General features: G+C 45.7%; 1 protein-coding gene across 2 annotated transcripts in view; it reads left to right on the top strand.

Moving 5' to 3' along the window:
* The window catches only part of LOC137435670 (ral GTPase-activating protein subunit alpha-1), a 532,061-nt gene that overhangs the window by 320,013 nt on the left and 194,201 nt on the right, over nt 1-17,847 (top strand). For both annotated transcript variants that reach the window (XM_068129617.2, XM_068129616.2), the window contains exon 23: nt 1,295-1,488. In XM_068129617.2, coding sequence (XP_067985718.2) covers nt 1,295-1,488 — 194 coding nt within the window. The remainder of the gene's footprint in view (nt 1-1,294; nt 1,489-17,847) is intronic.

Below are 17,847 nucleotides of genomic sequence, written 5' to 3'. Positions count from 1 at the left end.
GATTTACACTGTGTTGCTCCAAGAGAAAAGTTCAATTACCTCTAATATTTGCCATACCTGCTCGATTGGAACAACTGCCGGAGTGAGGGAGGATAGGAGATTGGGGGTGGGGGGGGGGGGGGAGAGAGTAGACTGGGGGGGGGGGAGGAGACTGGGGAGGGGAGGAGACTGGGGGGGGGGGAGGAGGAGGCTGGGGGGGAGAGGAGACTGGGAGACTCTCCCCCATGTGTGTGACCCACTCTCCGCCGTGTGTGTGACCCACTCCCCGGTGCAGTGTGCATGATGTCGGAGGGATGGGGATGGGGAGGGAGAGGATTTGAGCTTTTGAAGTCACATTTTACATGAGATATAATTACACATTTCAAACTGTATTTCCCATGTGCACGCACATGCATTCACATGTTATCAGAAGTAAATAAATTGTGTAGATTACATCATTTGTGGATCTGATAAATTGCCAGCAACCATTTTGTAAAACTGAATGTGCAGGTGCAGCATCTAACTCAATATGTCCAAATGTCACACATGTCAATGCCCGTGGATTCCCACGGGTTACCCCCACTAGTCTATATAATAAAGCAGGACAGCCTGTCCGTCTATTTGTCCCTCCCTGAACTTTTGGGGCTAGGCCGTCAAACCTTTGTGGAATTTATTTTGGGTCTCAGAGGGTGGGAGTTTTATAAATTTCTCAATACAATTGTGATTTTGAGTTTCCACCCAAACAACCCTTCTCTCTCTCTCTCTCTCTCTCTCTCTCTCTCTCTCTCTCGCTCTCGCTCTCGCTCTCGCTCTCTCTCTCTCTCGCTCGCTCTCTCTCCCTCTCTCCCCCCCCCCCCCCCCCCCGCATGTAAACTCAATCACTGGTTCAGCATTAGCAGTTTCGCAATTTACCGCATGTGGAAACATTCATTGGTTCATTAATATCTCGATATACAATTGAGATTTTGTTTCCACAGTCCACACGTACGATGCTGATCTTTCTACACGACTAAACACATTCGTGACTTCTGCACATTCTTCATACAATTGCGATTCTTGGTTTCCACCCATGGATTTCAAAACATTTATTTATTTATTTAGGGGTACCTTGCTAGTAACAGATAATTCAACAAGGGCCTTTGTCTGCTTTTTTGCAGAATGAGCACTGAGCTTTCTCTGTGCACATTATGCTAAACTTAAAGTGATTGATCCTTCTGTCACCTATGCTTGACCTGTAGCTATGTTGTCAAGTCATTTCTGTGTGTTGTTGGTTGTTATCTCGTGTGTGCCTGTGTGTGTCTTTTCCATTATACAGATAAAGGAGAGACTGGTTTTAAGACCAGCAGTGTGATGATGGGTGGTGCAGCCGTTGGTTGGAATGCTGAAGTTGCCTGGGTACTCTGGAAACGAGTACTTGGCCTACTGGGTGATGTGAATAACATCAAAGATTCAGAAATCCATGCACAAGTCTTTGAGTACCTTTGTGATCTCTGGGAAACGTTGGCTCAGGTGAGAAGCCGAGGAAAGTTTTAAGCACCGTTCATTGATATCCGTGTTTCTCTGAAACAAAATTCAATTCCCACTTTCCTTTTTTTAGTGACCTGAAATGCTCGTGCAATATCAAGAGTGTAATTAAACAATGGAGGGGGGTCACAGAGGATAAGGGATAGTGCGGCTTGAATTCCTGGAGAAAGCAATGGTGTGATTTGTCGCTGGAACACAGTGGGTTTCGTTTTGCGTCTGTAGTCTAAGGCTCAAGGAGGGGTTCGTGCATGAACTCCTCAACATACAGGTGCAGCGTGTGCAGACATCACACTATTGAACACTAGTGGCCAAAAAAAATACAAAGGTATGTAAATAAATTATAAAATGGTTTATCTGTTGATATAGAAGGTAAAAATATTAAGAATTTCAGACAAACGAGCAAATCAGACCAGTAGGGGGAAGTTTCGTTGCAATTCCTTGAAGTCTCCACTGCTGTTCAGGTTACTTTGTTGTAATTTGCTGTGGGTATGCCTCTTTAATTGCTGGTGCTGCCTTAGCCACCCGTGGCTACCTGCCTCTCCACAGATTTTGTACCACCCTGTTTGTCAATTTCTTGCTGTTTTTGCTGTTTTGTGGCAGCCATCCCCCCTTTCCTTTACATGTCTCTTTTCTTCATTTCCAGTGCACCCCTTTGACTCCTTTAAAATTCCGACCTCCTGTCGCCCATTCTCCTATTACTGCTTAAAAAGCAGATGTCACAATATCGACAAAGCTGCAAATTCCTTCAAGCCTGCAACAATCAGGATGCCTTGCCCATTTTGTTTTTTTTCATTAATTTTCTCATTTTCTCCCTCTCTTCCCTCTCAGCCGCCCCTTATGTTCCTTCCCTTGTCGCTCTCCTATTTGCTCCCACTCTTCCCTCACACATTTCCATGCCATCGCTGCCAAATATCAAGTCAAACATAGATTTCTCCTTTCACGATGCTGCTGCTTCAGATATTGCCCTCTTGTAATGCATTATTTTTGAATGGCGTCACTGATTATTATGTATCGATCCCTGGCTACTTACCTGCATTGATAACCACACCTTCTGCTCTGGTGGTGATGTTTCTTTCTTCATCAGCAACTCCATCCACCACAATGCATGCACTCTGTTCACCTTTCTTTATTTCTTACCCCTCTGGAATACTTCTGGCTCCACATACCCCTCTATCAACCACTTGTTACGCTCACCAGAGGAGAGGGTATTGCATTTGAGTTTGTTTGTCTGGTTATTTGTCCGAACAGAATAAATATGATTTTCTCTGCAACCATTCGTCCGATTGACAGGAAATTTTCACCATAGGTGCAACTCTACCTGTATAATTTTTTAATGATAATTATGACGTCATATATCACGTGGTTCGGCCGCCATCTTGGAAAAACCGAAAAACTTTGCACCTCTATATCTCCGAAAGCGCTGAATGTAAAAAAATTGAGACAGGGCTCATTGTAAAGAACTCTCTCATTTCATGATATTTGTTATATTATATCACCTTTATCTATCAATATTGTTCAAATGAAGATCAAATAGCTGTATGTTGAAATATGTTGAAAAAGTCAAAACTTTACATGGGGTGTACTTACTTTTTCACGTGACTGTATCTAAGTGTCTAAATGAGTGTGTTGCCATAATGGACACTGGGTTGGCGACAGAGGGGACGACAAACGAAGGAATTTTACCTGTAATCCCTGTACTATTTAGCACGCCCCGCCCCCTCGTGGCGGGGACACAGATACGACTTATACCGACATTCGGGCTACACACAGAACTTATTACATATAGATTCCCTATCACGACAGTCGAGTTACCACCTACACAGCTCTACCTGGCTCTAGATATTCCTCTACCCAAATTCATAACACAGCTCCCCCCCGCCCCCCACCCCTGGAACAATAGCTTCTGCTAGGTTCACTGCAGGCGCTACCATTCCAGTCTTAACACTTACTGTCTCACACTTAATTAGCCTATTAAATAAACCTGGAGGGCTGTGGGAAGTGAGCCGGAGCTACCTACCTGTTCTCCTTAACATGCTACTCCCCTTAACAATCATGCAAATATGTGCAATGATTATAACTCATTGTCCCTGTGGTGGGAGGAAACAAACAACACGCAAAACCTACTTAACCACAAACCTTAACCCTATTCAAAACTTCAAAAATTCAAAACTCTACTAAAACATTTGTACAACCCCCTTCCTAAAGACCGCATCCCCCGGTGGATGCCACAAGACGCAACCTTACCTGTGGGGCCATCCCAATGCACCCCTAAATTTCCGCGGGCCCTGTCCAAGTGTTACAGGTGAGTGACATGGCTCGGTGGATTTCGCCCACATTCATGACATGACATGGCTGTGCACAGTGGGCGGGTCCTGCAACTCCACCAACGTCCGGACCTCGGGGTCAGGAAGAGCAGCCATAAATTTCTCTATCGCCAGCTTGTCCCACGCCTGCGCTGGTAGGTCCCGGTATGCTATCCTCACAGATTGGTAAATATCCAGGCCATCTCCTGCATCATCTCGTTAGGCTTTTGCCTGCGATGCAGCAGCTGTGCCCTGACCAAGTCGCACCTTGCACCTGTCCCATACCCAGTAGCGGACTGGGTCTTAAAACCGGCCCGGGCATCCTTCACCTAGGTCGGCCCATTATTCATTTATATGTTGCTTATCTGAGAAAATAGACGAAATGCTTGAAAAAAAAAAACTAAATAAAATCCACTAAAAATTACATTTATTTTCAGTAACACGAGCACATGTCATGTCTAAGAGAGTAGGTGCCTGCGCAGTTCGCTGCTTCTGGCAGCCACACCATCAATGATATCCTTAGTTTCAAGTTTGGCCAGGATCCCTTTTTCCACAGACATCAACATGAACGCCTCAAGATGTTCTTGTGTCATTGGACTTCGCAGACGGCTTTTGATTCTCTTCAAACAGAGAAAGACCGTTCACATGCCACTTGTGACACAGGCAGCGTTAGCAGCAGCTTGTTGGCAAGCCCAATGCTCTTGTAGGCATCAGTCAAGAGGTTCAACTTGAGGAGCACCTTGTAGCAGCAGAGAGGACAGGCTTTACATGACTTACATGTACTTGACAGAGTCTTCCTGTCCTGTTCAGACTCACTGTCCTCCTGCACTGTATAAGCATCTGCTCCTAATTGTTTCAGTGTTGACCATTGTTCTCCAAGGCTTCGCAGTTCTTTTCGTAGTTGTTCCACAGTGACACCATCATCAAATCTCAGCAAATGTTTATGCAGCTCTTCCATAGCTCCCGATGGCACTTGATCAAAGTTCCTTGGGTGAAGAAGTGAGAGATCAGCATTCAATCTTGATGTTGCTGATCTGTCAAACCGCTGCTCAATGCTGCTCACAATAGTGTCCACTATTCGGTTGGACCAATTTACACAATAGTGTCCAATTTAGCATCGTAAGTCAGTTTGCGACATTGTTATCAATACTAGATCAGTAGTCAGTAGACCTATCTGAACTTACCAGGCCTATCGGCTCAAAATCCTTTTAACTGCTGACTTGGTAGTTTTTACAATGAAGGAAACACGTTTCGGGAGTACATACGACATAGCGATTGTGAATGTAACAGCTCTGAGGCGTCTTTCGCTTAGCATCGCAGTGATGACGAGCACCAACATGACGGCTGTAATATTAAAATCTGGCTTCAAACCCCCTCACAGCCCAAAACCTTCAACCAGACATATTAACACGCTCCTCCCCCTTCATTCCCGTTCTTCAAAGCAAAGCGGTAAAAATTGTTGTATCACCATTATATTATATTAAGACTTAAGAGCAACGGTACCCGCCCTAAGGGCGGGGCTTCAATTGGGAGACGCAATTTATTTTAACATCCGTTAAATATCACACGTAAATCATCAAAATCTAAACAGTATTTTTACAATTTCAATTTTAAAAACCACATCACTGTTCATATCGGTAAATATTATTCCATCGTGTTTCAAATCGTGATTAGTCATATCAACTGTACGCTTTTTTTTAGGAAAAAGAATTGAATGATTTTGTACTTCTTCTTCAGCTTAGAACTCAGGATAGACGACATTGCTGATAAAAGTTCCTTTTCTCTCTTTGAAATTCTTGGCAAACATTTTTATATTGTCACTGCTGCCAACGCGACGCCATGGCATTATTCATAACAATCATTCATTCATTCATTCATTTAATGATCATTAAACATTATTCTTGCGCTCATTAAACGTTCATTAAACATTAAACATTCATTAAACATTAAAGGTTCATTAAACGATTACGAAAATAAAAACGAAAAACATTACGAAATTACGTTCACACCGTCACATCAAACACTACCGTGAACACAAAAGTCACAAACTTCGTCACAAACGTTACGTTACGTAATTCAAACCGTGAACACATCGAATATCGGAGAGCCCATTGCGCAAACGATTTGTTTTCTCTGGTACCTGTTTCTGGGCGGGTACCGTTTCAGATAAACCGGTAAAATGCCTCCCAAACGGAAATCTTAATTAACGAAAACGTCCAAGGAAGCTGTTGCAAAAAAGAAGGCTCGCCTAGACGAGGACTACCGGAAGCAGGAACAAGGACGTAACACAGCTGCACACCAGTCTCGGAGGCAGTCCAAGAATTACAGATCTGGTGAACAAGGACGTGACACAGCTGCACACCAGTCTTGGGAGTCCGAGGAATACCGATCTGGTGAACAAGGACGTGACACAGGTGCACACCAGTCTTGGAGCACAGTGATGTGCATTTTATTGAAATTCTAACGATACTGTTTAGATTTTGATGATTTGCGTGTGATATGATTCAACGGATGTTTATATAAATCGTGTAAAATAAAAAAAGCCTTCAATTTCTGATATTTTGCCTTTTCATTGGGACCTACCGTTGCTAGTAATTATAATGACCTTTTGACCTTTTGATTTTTAGCGGGGAATCCCCGGGGATGGAGGCAGAAGTTTTCCGTGACAATTTTTTTTTTCAGCAGTATTTTATCCAGCCCAGCGGCCCATTTTTTACCCAGCGGTCCCAGCCCACCGGGCATTGCCCAAATGCCCTATGGCCAGTCCGCCCATGCCCATACCTGTGATTCAAGGCCTCGCAGATGGCGTTGCTAGTCAATATTCCCTCTGGGACTACGTTTAACACGTCTGCGGCTGACCCCCGCAGTGTCGGCACCAGATTCCCCATGCGCTCCCGCTCTCCCCAACCATTGAGCCGAGACACACACTCAAATTGTGTCAGGAAAGCCTCGAGACTCCCTGATCCATCAAAATGTACGAGGGGATTGTTTTTCCAAGAGACTCTATTTCCCGATTCCTCTCTGTCCAAATCCAGCCCGGGGCCAAAACACCCCCTCCCCCCACCCCAACTGGGTATGCAGTTTCGGAGCCTCTGGTGTCCAAATGTGGCTCGTAGTGATGGTATCCTGGGTCACCTTAATCTGATCCTGGAGATGTTTAACGGACCGACTCACCTCTTCTTTTCGGCTTTCTTGGACCCGAACAACCTCCGCCTTGATGGTATTGTCCCAGGTCTCCAGTCGCTCCTGCATCAAATCACTCACTCGCTCATTATCCAATTGCGGTCCCCACAGGCCTTTTTCAATTAACCCCCGCTCCTGCTTCGTTATGTGGGCTTCCAACCCTTTTACCTCTTCAGCCAATTCGCCCCCCTGTTGTTTAAGGTGTCCCCATTCTTCACTCTGTTGTCGCATTCTGGCATCCACCTGGCCCCGATAGCCTTCCAGGTCGCCGTTTGCTTTGTCAATTCGGGCATTTGTAGCACAAATCGTACCTCCAACTTTTCCCCCATTCGGACAGCCTGGGTCATGCCCTCCTCTATTTTTGACATTAATTCTTTCCGTTTAAGTTCAATTTCCACCCCCACTGATTTTTCCATCTCTCCCATTTTCGTTTCTACTTTAACCTCAAATTCCCCCAGTCTGTCCATATTTGATTTTGCATTTTCCCCTCAATGTTATCAATTCGTTCCCCCAGTTGTTTTGTTATTTCCTCTATTTTATCAAATTTATTTTCCATCCCATCCATCTGTTCATTTAATTCCCCCTTCAATCCATCAATTTTATTACTCTGGGCATTCAATTCCCCCTTCAACCTATCAATTTAATTTCCCATTCCTTCAATGTGTCCTTCCAATCGATCACTCATGCCCTTCATTCCTTCCCTAAATTCATTCCCCTGGGACTCCATTTTTTCTAATCGCTCACTCTGAGCCTCCATTTTATTGTTCATTTCTCCCATCTCTCCTTTTAGTTCATTTTTCATTTCTCTCATCTCGTCCTTCATTCCCTTCATAAATTGCATTAAAGCTTGGGTATCTACCGGGGCCGTCCCTATGGTGGGGGAAGCTCCATCACTATGCTCAACCCCAACTACCTCCGACCCACTTCCAAGGATATCCGCCTCTTCCACCCTTTCTTCCATACTGCGTACCTCTTCCATCCGTGAAGAAAAGGTATCTTCCCCGCGCGGATGTCACTTCAGAAACCGATTTTACTTTTAACTGACGTGCCGTTCGCGTCCCGCTCACCGATCGACGATTCAAATTTATCGCCTCCAATTACAAAAACTTTTGCGTCCGAATGCCGGGCGCGATGTACGCCCGACCATGTTGATCGCTGCTGCGGCCAAAAAAAAATTGTCCGTCGAGCCCGTATCCTCACTTCTGACACGAATTGTCACGCGAATCCCTCCGGTTAATACCAGGGGCTCGCGGATGACCGAACGGCTTTACTTGAGGCAATGATCAATTACGGATTCGACTATAAAAGCACGGGGGGAAGAAGGAAGAGGAAGAAGCGGCAAGCGCGTGCCTGACTCCCCGACGGCAGCCCTCAATCCTGTAGGGAATGAACTCACAACGGACACGGGGGTTTGGAATGAAAGAAAATAATACAAGGGTTTATTTTATAAATAGTGGGACAGGAAAATAACGCGCCGGTAAATAAATGTCCTAAATCGGGACGTCTCCACACCAGACTTAACCACAGGACAAAGGAGGAATCAACAAAATAAAACGTTTGTCGTGTATTTGTGTGAGATGTGGTGTGTGCTTATCTGTCTGTAGTCTGCAGTCAAGGAGGGTCCGGCTCCGCGCGCAGTCATCCGACCGTGGCTCCGGTCAGCGGGAAGTAGGCCTCGTTCCGCCCCCGCTCGCGCTCCACCAGGCCCACAGATGCCGCTGCATGCCAAGCTTCGCTCTGAGCACCCCGACAAGAACATCACGAAGATGACGAACCACCAGGGAAGAACGCAGGGAAGAAGGCGAACGACCACTAGGGGAGAACATCGGGAGGAACGCAGGGAAGACGACCAGGGAAGCACCAGAAGCAAACACACCAAAGCCACCGCGCAGAACCCAGAACGAATAACTTCCACGAATCAAGAGCGATCTCCAAGAGTCCAGCGCAGAGAGAGAGTGATCTCCAAGAGTCCAGCGCATAGAGAGAGCGATCTTCAAGAGTCCAGTGCAGAGAGAGAGCGATCTCCAACAGTCCAGCGCAGAGAGAGAGAGAGAGAGAGCGATCTCCAAGAGTCCAGCGCAGAGAGAGAGAGCGATCTCCAAGAGTCCAGCGCTGAGAGAGTAAAAGCCTGCGAGCGAGACGTTTTGTCACTCGCCCTGTGACGTCAGTTCTGGCGTGTTCCCAAGCCGTTCTGCCCTTCTTTGCGATCTTTTCGCGCCTTCCCACGTCACCCCTGCTCTTCCTCTAATCGACCAGCTCCTTCTTAGTCGTGGTTTGGCGCGCTCCATCCTGATTGGCCGAATGTTCGCGCCTTCCGCCTCAACCAATCACACGTTCCCTGGGTGTGGTTGTAGCCTGCCTTGCACGATGTTTGACGCCCATGCCGGCATTGTACGCAGCCGCTTCCTGCTTGTCTTTCCGGTGCGTCTTTTTGTAAGGGAGGGGATTTAATTAATGTGTGCACTAAGGGATTTATCTAAGTGTCTAAATGAGTGCGTTGCCATAATGGACACTGGGTTGGCGACAGAGGGGACGACAAACAAAGGAATGTTCCCCATAATCCCTGTGCAATTTAGCATGCCCCGCCCCCTCGTGGCGGGGACACAGATACGACTTATACCGACATCCGGGCTTCACACAAAACTTATTACATATAGATTCCCTATCACGACAGTCGAGTTACCTACCTACACAGCTCTACCTGGCTCTAGATATTCCTCTACCCAAATTCATAACAATATATATATATATATATTGTTACGGACGCGGTTAAAGATGTTATTTTGACCGAGCGGTGGTATTACCGTGACCGAACAGTGCTTCCTTGATTAATACCCGATTTGCCCCAAACTTTGGCCGGATCGCGCCACCGCTATTCAATCGGGAAAACTCGAAAGCGACCGAATACAAAGAGGAAGAAGACGTACAGAAGAGTAATTGGATTTATTATTTACACATATAAGTAGGAAGAAAGCAGTCACGTTTATTTACAGACGAGATTAGATACACAGTGCAACGCTAGCTTACCTACAGTCTTAATTAACCCAGGGACAGAACAAACAAGGACAGACTCACGTGGGGAATGATGATAGGACTGGCGGGAGATGGATGGCTGGTGGGATAGGGAGGTCCAACTGGTCCTGCAGCCGATCGACTCGTGGGCAGCCGCCGCTCCTTCGCGGCCCTGCTCCAAACTGCCGTCCAGGCCTCACGCTGCTGTGGCTGCAGTTTCGGTGGCTCCAGCTGCAGTAAATGCAGTTGCGGTGGCTCGAGCTGCAGTAAGTGCAGTTTCGGTGGCTCGATCTGCAGCTCAACTCTGGACTTCTCTCGGACTCAACTCCTTGGACTCCCTCTTGTCTCTCTCTGTAAAAGCTAATCTCCTCTGGACCTCCTCTCGTCTCCCTGTAAAAGCCCATCTCTCTGGACCTCCTCTCGTCTCCCTGTAAAAGCCCATCTCTCGTCTGCCGCTTGGGAAACGCCCTGCCTGCGGGTTATATAGGCCCCGCCCCTCAACCTTCGCGAACCTCCTCGATGTTTCTTTCCACACCCTCTCCAAGTCCAACCCCTTGTTCGTGGTTGGTTGAGTGGGGCTGACTCACTCCTCTCCTCTATGACGAGGTGGGGACCCGCCTTTCTTCCCCAACCCTGCCTCGTGGTCAATGGCGGATGAAGAGAAAACCGCCCAAAATGCAGTTGGCAATGCGAATGGCAATTGACGAAAAGGGGAATGGAAGTTTTGGGAGTGGGAATGAAGGGAATCTATCTCTTTCACTGGTGCAATGGAGTATTTCAATTAATGGGAGACACAGCCTTACCCTAAAACACATAATAAGATATAACTATCGAACAGGGGTATTCTATGATTGGCTGTGGTGTGGATGCTTTATGGACTAATTATGGGACGCCCTTTGACCTTTACACAGCTCCGGAGGCAGGAGGCGCAGAATAAACAATAATAATAATACACACAATCAAAAAAAATACAGTCCTCATATCCGCAACAATATATACAGACTTGGCATTTAATATGGAATTTTTTTTTTTCTTGACTTGGGTTTACTTTCTTAACTCAGTATATCAATCTGGTGAGTTTCTTTTACACTTTGGTGATTTCTTTGTTAAAAGAACCATGTCACTGATTGTCTGTCGCAGCAAGAAGTCAATAACAGGATTATATCACCGGTGGCGTGACAAATGTACGGACAGGTACATTTGATGATTGGCCTCACAATCGGGTACAGAAGGGTTGTTGTGTTCTGTATTAGTGGAAAACAACTGCTGCACGTCTACAAAAGTTATTGCCGCTTCCCCTGGAGATGGTCCATCAACTCGACAATGCTGTTTGTCATTAAGTGGTGGCTTTACGAAATTCCGGCATGAAACAGCGTGCTATTGCTCGGCAGTATGGCATCACTCAAGGTCAGGTGTCAAAGATCCTGAAACGAAATGCTCAGAGGGGTGTCCGGACTCCAATACCGAGGCCAGGACGTCCCCACAGAACCACAAGTAGGGATGATCGCCAACTGCACCGGTTAGTCTGCAATGGCCGTACCAAGTCAGCTAATCGGCTTAGGGCTGAGTGGCAGCAACTGACAAATGTGCCTGTATCCAGAAGGCAAGTCAACCAACGACTGGTTCAAGCAGGCTGTCCTGCCAGGCATCCCCTGAGAAAGCCACGCCTGACCAGACAACACCGCCAGCGCTGATTGCAGTGGGCCAGAGAGCACCGTCAATGGCAGCCAGGACACTGGAATCACGTGATCTTCAGTGGCGAGTCTAGATTTCTGGTCTATCGTCAAGATGGCCGCGTCCGAGTGCGCAGACAAGTGCATGAAGCTTACAGCAAAGATTGTATAGTGCCAAGAGTCCAAGCTGGAGGTGGTGGGGTGACCGTTTGGGCTGCTTTTCATGCAGGGGGCAAAACTGACCTGGTTGTTCTGAATGGAAACCTGAACTAGTTCAAGTACAGGTCCATTCTGGAAAAAGCATTGCTTCCATTTGCTCATGCAGCCTTTCGAGGAAACTTTGTCTTCCAAGATGACAATGCACGGCCTCATCATGCTCGCATGATCCAACACTTTCTTGCTGACCGTGGTGTAGAGCATATGGAGTGGCCTGCCATGTCCCCGGATATGAATCCGATAGAGAACTTGTGGGCAGAATTAACGCGTCAAATCGACAACTTTGACCAGCAGCCTGCCTCTGTGCGTGAATTGCAGCAGACTATTGTCACTGCATGGCAAGCGATTCCTGTCCAATCCTTGGCAAATCTCGTGAACAGCATGCCTCAACGTGTACGTGCTCTCCTGAATGCTCGTGGGGGTTACACGAAGTACTGAACTGTAATTTTACTGTCCGTAATCCCAGTCGTAATTTAACTTTTCATTTTGTTCAAAAAATTTTTTGGCTAATGTGCAAAATAAAGAGATACTTCTGGAAAACGCAAAGAAGTTTAACACAGTACTGTCCGTGAATTGAGTTCGATATCAGTTTACATCACTTTCAAGGACCAATTGATTTGCTTCGAAATGTCAAATGTGGTTTTTGTTTCTTTTAAACGTCACATTAACAAAATCTAGAATAATTTCAACATAATTCCAATGAACTTTTGGTTCTAAGTCATCTTGAAAAGTAAGTTCACCCCCACAAAAAAAATATTCCATATTAAATGCCAAGTCTGTATGTATATATATATATATATATATATATATATATATATATATATATATATATATATATATATATATATATATATATATATATTATAATAGCCGAAGATGATTCTGTCTGTTGGACGTCTGTCCGGGGTGTGGCTTACTCGGTTTGCAGAGTAGCTCCACCCATTCTGGGAGAGGCTTCATATAAACAAATATCCACCATTTTATTAACTCGCATAGCTTTGAGGCCTGTTTTGTAGGCCCGTGGTGTCTTGCTCTCTCTCCCAGTTTTATTTCAAATCAAATTCGATATATCATTTCATTTTTCACAGTCGCTAACATAGTTTTAGACTCGGTTGAAAAAAAACGGGAAGAAAATCCGATGAAAGTTGCCGTTTATAGAACGAAATGAATTCTCAAAGGCCTGTAACTTCAAGGCCATTGAGTCTCTCTCATGCCTTTATCTCCAATCTAACTCACCATCTGAGTTTCATTTTTATTGATGGTTTTAGACTTGGTGTCAGCAACGCGGGAAAATGCAGAGATATATTTTTAAAAATACCGCCCACCGCCCAACCACCAACAACCGCCCAACATGTATCATACACCGCCCAACATGACACAGACGGCAACATGTCGACATTATCGCTTTTTCTTTAAACCGAGTGAATTTCATCCAATTCCACCGAGTTTCATGAAATTACCGAGAGATATTTCTTCGTTTTTATTTTATTCGTTACCAGCAGAAGTACCCAGCGTTGCCGGGCGGGGGAGGGGGGAAGGGCACGTACACTGGAATGCAGGGATATATTTTAAAAAATACACCATATCACCGCCCAACACCGCCCAACCGCCAACAAGTATCATACACCGCCCAACATGACACAGACGGCAACATGTCGACGTTATCGCTTTTTCTTTAAACCGAGCCGAACCGAATAAACCGAGTGAATTCACCAAGCGAATTTCATCCAATTCCACCGAGTTTCATGAAATTACCGAGAGATATTTCTTCGTTTTTATTTTATTCGTTACCAGCAGAAGTACCAAGCATTGCCGGGCGGGGGAGGGGGGAAGGGCACGTACACTGGAATGCAGGGATATATTTTCACTTCGTGAACACGGACACGGTTCACTAACGTGAACACGGACTCGCACAGGATGCTGCTGCAACAACGATCAGGAGGGAGAACGAGACCCTCGACTAACGTGAACACAGACTCGCACAGGATGCTGCTGCAACAACGATGAGGAGGGAGAACGAGACCCTCGACTAACGTGAACACAGACTCGCACAGGATGCTGCTGCAACAACGATGAGGAGGGAGAACGAGACCCTCGATGAACGCCAACACAGACTCGCACGGCATGTTGAGCAACAAAGACGTTGGAGTGCTCAGCAAACATATACAACCGCAGCCATAATGAATCCGGCCGAAGTATCCGATAATATTGTTCAAGAGCATACTTGCGGTCCAATGACGTCACCATGTGTGTACTGTTCTGCACACCATTTCACAAATGAATCAACAGGACAAGGGGATGGATTTACACTGTGTTGTTCCAAGGGAAAAGTTAAATTGCCTCCACTATTTGCCGTACCTGCTCGACTGCAACAACTTTATCAGGGTGACGATGGAAAATGTCGCAACTTCCGAGACAATATCCGGAATTACAATTCGTCATTAGCTTTTGCATCAATGGGTGCTCAGATCTCATCTCCTCCAGGAAATGGACCGTACTGTTTCAAAATCCACGGTCAAATTTACCATCGCTGTGGTCCATTACATCCATCACATGTACATGAACAAGCACAATTTGCACAATTATTTATTTTGGATACAGCTCAACCTACAAAGGAACGTATGAATCGACCTGAGAATCACAGATGTTTGCAAGAATTGATGGCACAACTGCACAACATACTATCTGACGTTAATCCTTATGTCACATGTTACAAGACTATGTTCGAGCGTGAACAGGAAGAAATCAGGAAAGCTGTCCTTGAAGATCGCCTCCCTTCTACCTTGGAAATGCATTTTCGTCGACTGTGTGCAGACGACCAAAGACGTTACAACATACCAACTGCTGATGAAATTGCTGCTGTCTTCGTTAGTGGACAAGATGGTGAACCACCTGCAAACAGGGATTTCCAGGTTCATTTGCATGACCAGGGCTTACACAATCTCTCTCCACTTTCCTCTCACATTGATCCCATGACATATCCCATTCTCTTTCCACATGGCGAGCCTGGATGGATGATAAACATGCCTCACCAGCGACAGACTGCGGTTCGAAACAAGGTAACTCATCGTGAATTCTATGCCTACCGACTGGCTATTCGAAATGAATTCAGCACTATCCATTCTTCGGGGAAATTGTTCCAGCAGTATGTTGTCGACGGATATTGCAAGGCAGAAGCAAATCGACTGCAATACTTCAAACAAAATCAGGAAACCCTTAGAGCCATGGAATACAGAGGACTACTGGACCACGTCCAGAACGTTGCTGCTGATAACCAACGTCCTGTCGGTCGTATCGTCATTTTGCCGTCGAGTTTTGCAGGGAGTCCAAGAGCTATGCAGCAGAACTACCAAGATGCTATGGCCATTGTTCGCAAATTCGGAAAACCAGATCTTTTCATCACGTTCACGTGTAATCCAAAATGGACAGAGATACAAGAAAACATCGGACAACACCAACGAGCTGAAGGCAGACCAGATTTAGTGGCACGTGTGTTTCATCTGAAATTAAAAGAGTTAATCGACGATATAACGAAGAAGCACGTGTTGGGCAAAGTACGTGCATTTCTCTACGTCGTCGAGTATCAGAAGCGTGGCCTACCGCATGCCCACATATTACTCATGCTGTGCCAAGAAGATAAAATTTGTACCGCCGAAGACATTGACAGAATTGTTTCCGCACAAATTCCTAATTCAAATGTGTCACCAGAGATCCATTCCTTGGTGAAGTCTCACATGATACATGGTCCGTGTGGCACTTTAAATCGCCATTCGATTTGTGTGAAAGATGGAGTGTGCAGTAAAGGCTTTCCAAAAGCGTATGCTGCAGAGACACTTGCAAGCATAGATGGCTATGCCCTTTACAAGCGTCCCCCAAATGGACCCACCATAACCGTTCATGGAACCGATGTTGATTGCCAATTTGTGGTCCCATTCAATGCTTATTTACTGAAGAAGTACAGAGCACACATCAACATTGAGGTTTGCGCAAGCATAAAGAGTATAAAGTACTTATTTAAATATGTGTACAAGGGACATGACTGTGCCAGCATCGAAATTCGAGAGCGCGGGAGAGTGGAGGTGGACGAAATAAAGACCTATTTGGACTGCAGATATGTCAGTGCCCCAGAGGCAGCATGGAGATTGATGGAATTTGAAATGCACAAACAGTCCCATTCCATCACCAGACTTGCGGTACACTTACCTGAATTGCAGACTGTTGTGTTCAGGGATGGTAACGAGGAAGAAGCCATTGTACGACATAGGGGTACAACACTTACATCTTGGTTTCAGTTAAACCAGAGAGACCCTGAGGCACGAAGTTATCTGTACCATGACATTCCAAAATATTACGTATTTGAAGATGGACGAAAGACATGGAAACTTCGACGCCGGGGCGGCAACAAGGTTATCGGACGCATGGTTTCGGCAAGCCCTATGGACATTGAGCGCTTTCATCTTCGTGTACTCCTGCTGCACTGCCCTGGTAAAACATCATTTGAAGATCTCAGAACCGTAGATGGAGCAGTTTGTGAAACATACAAGGATGCAACCAGGAAATTACATTTAACAGAAGATGATACAGAATGGGACAGGTCCTTAGCTGATGGAGTTATCTTTGCCATGCCACAACAATTGAGATCTCTTTTTGCAACCCTATGCATATTCTGCACACCAACAGACACGTCGGCACTGTGGGAAAAATATAAAAACGACCTTTGCGAAGATTTTGTGCACAGCGGCCATATCTTGGAACAGAGTATTTTCATGGCATTGCGAGAAATACAGTCCTTCCTCCTGAGACATGGACAGACCTTGGAAGCATTTCAGTTACCAGTACCTCCAGACACTGTTGAAGATCTTTCGAGCGATGATTATCAGTATGTACCGGGAGATGAACATGAAAAAGGTGAAAACAACAGACAACTACTAAATGATGACCAAATCCAAATTGTAGATGAGGTCCTACAGGCCGTTCATTGTAGGGACCAGTACACAGGCAACCGGTTGTTTTTCGTTGATGGACCGAGCGGAAGTGGCAAGACCTTTCTCTATAATACGCTTCTGCACATCTTGCGAGGCCAGTGTCGTTTGGTTCTTCCAATGGCGTACTCGGGCATTGCAGCATCATTGCTAGCAGGGGGCCGTACATCGCACCATCGATTTAAATTGCCAGTGCCCATTTTGGAAAACTCCACATGCAAAATATCACCTACTAGTGAAGATGCAGATGCTCGAAGGAAGGCCAACCTATTCATTTGGGATGAAGCACCTATGGCTCCAGCATATGCTTTAGTGGCTGTTGATCGATGTCTCCGGGATGTAACCAGCAACAACATTCCTTTTGGTGGAAAGGTATTACTTCTTGGTGGGGACTTCAGGCAGGTTTTGCCCGTTGTACCTCGCGCTGCACCTGCAGCAATCATCGCCACATGCATCAAGCGTAGCAAGTTGTGGCCAAAGTTCAAACAGCTGAACTTAACATCAAACATGAGAGCTAATGATGACGAAGAATTCTCAAAATGGTTACTGTCGGTTGGAAATGGGACTGTGGAAACAATTCCTGACTCAGCTTTAATACGACTGCCTGATCGTATCTGTGTAGAAGACAACATTTCTTTAGCAGAGGCTGTTTTCGGTAATTTGAACGAAATCCACTCAAACTATGATGCGCTGGCACAACGAGCCGTGTTGTGTCCAAAGAATGAATCCACATTTGTGATCAATGATGAGATACTGGATGCATTTCCTGGGGAAGAAAAGACGTACTTCAGCGCTGATTCCATTGTCTGTGATGACCCTGAGAGGCACTAAATTATTCTATGTAATTCCTAAATCAATTAACTCCTTCTGGAATGCCATTGCACAAACTTCGTCTCAAAGATGGTGCTGTCATCATGTTACTCCGTAACTTTGATCCAAAACAGGGACTGTGCAATGGTGCAAGATTGGTTGTTA

This window comes from Myxine glutinosa, chromosome 9, assembly GCF_964187855.1.
Source record: "Myxine glutinosa chromosome 9, kmMyxGlut1.1, whole genome shotgun sequence".
Taxonomy (NCBI): domain Eukaryota; kingdom Metazoa; phylum Chordata; class Myxini; order Myxiniformes; family Myxinidae; genus Myxine; species Myxine glutinosa.
Note: the sequence above shows the minus strand (reverse complement) of the source record. Positions and strands in the feature narration are given on the sequence as shown.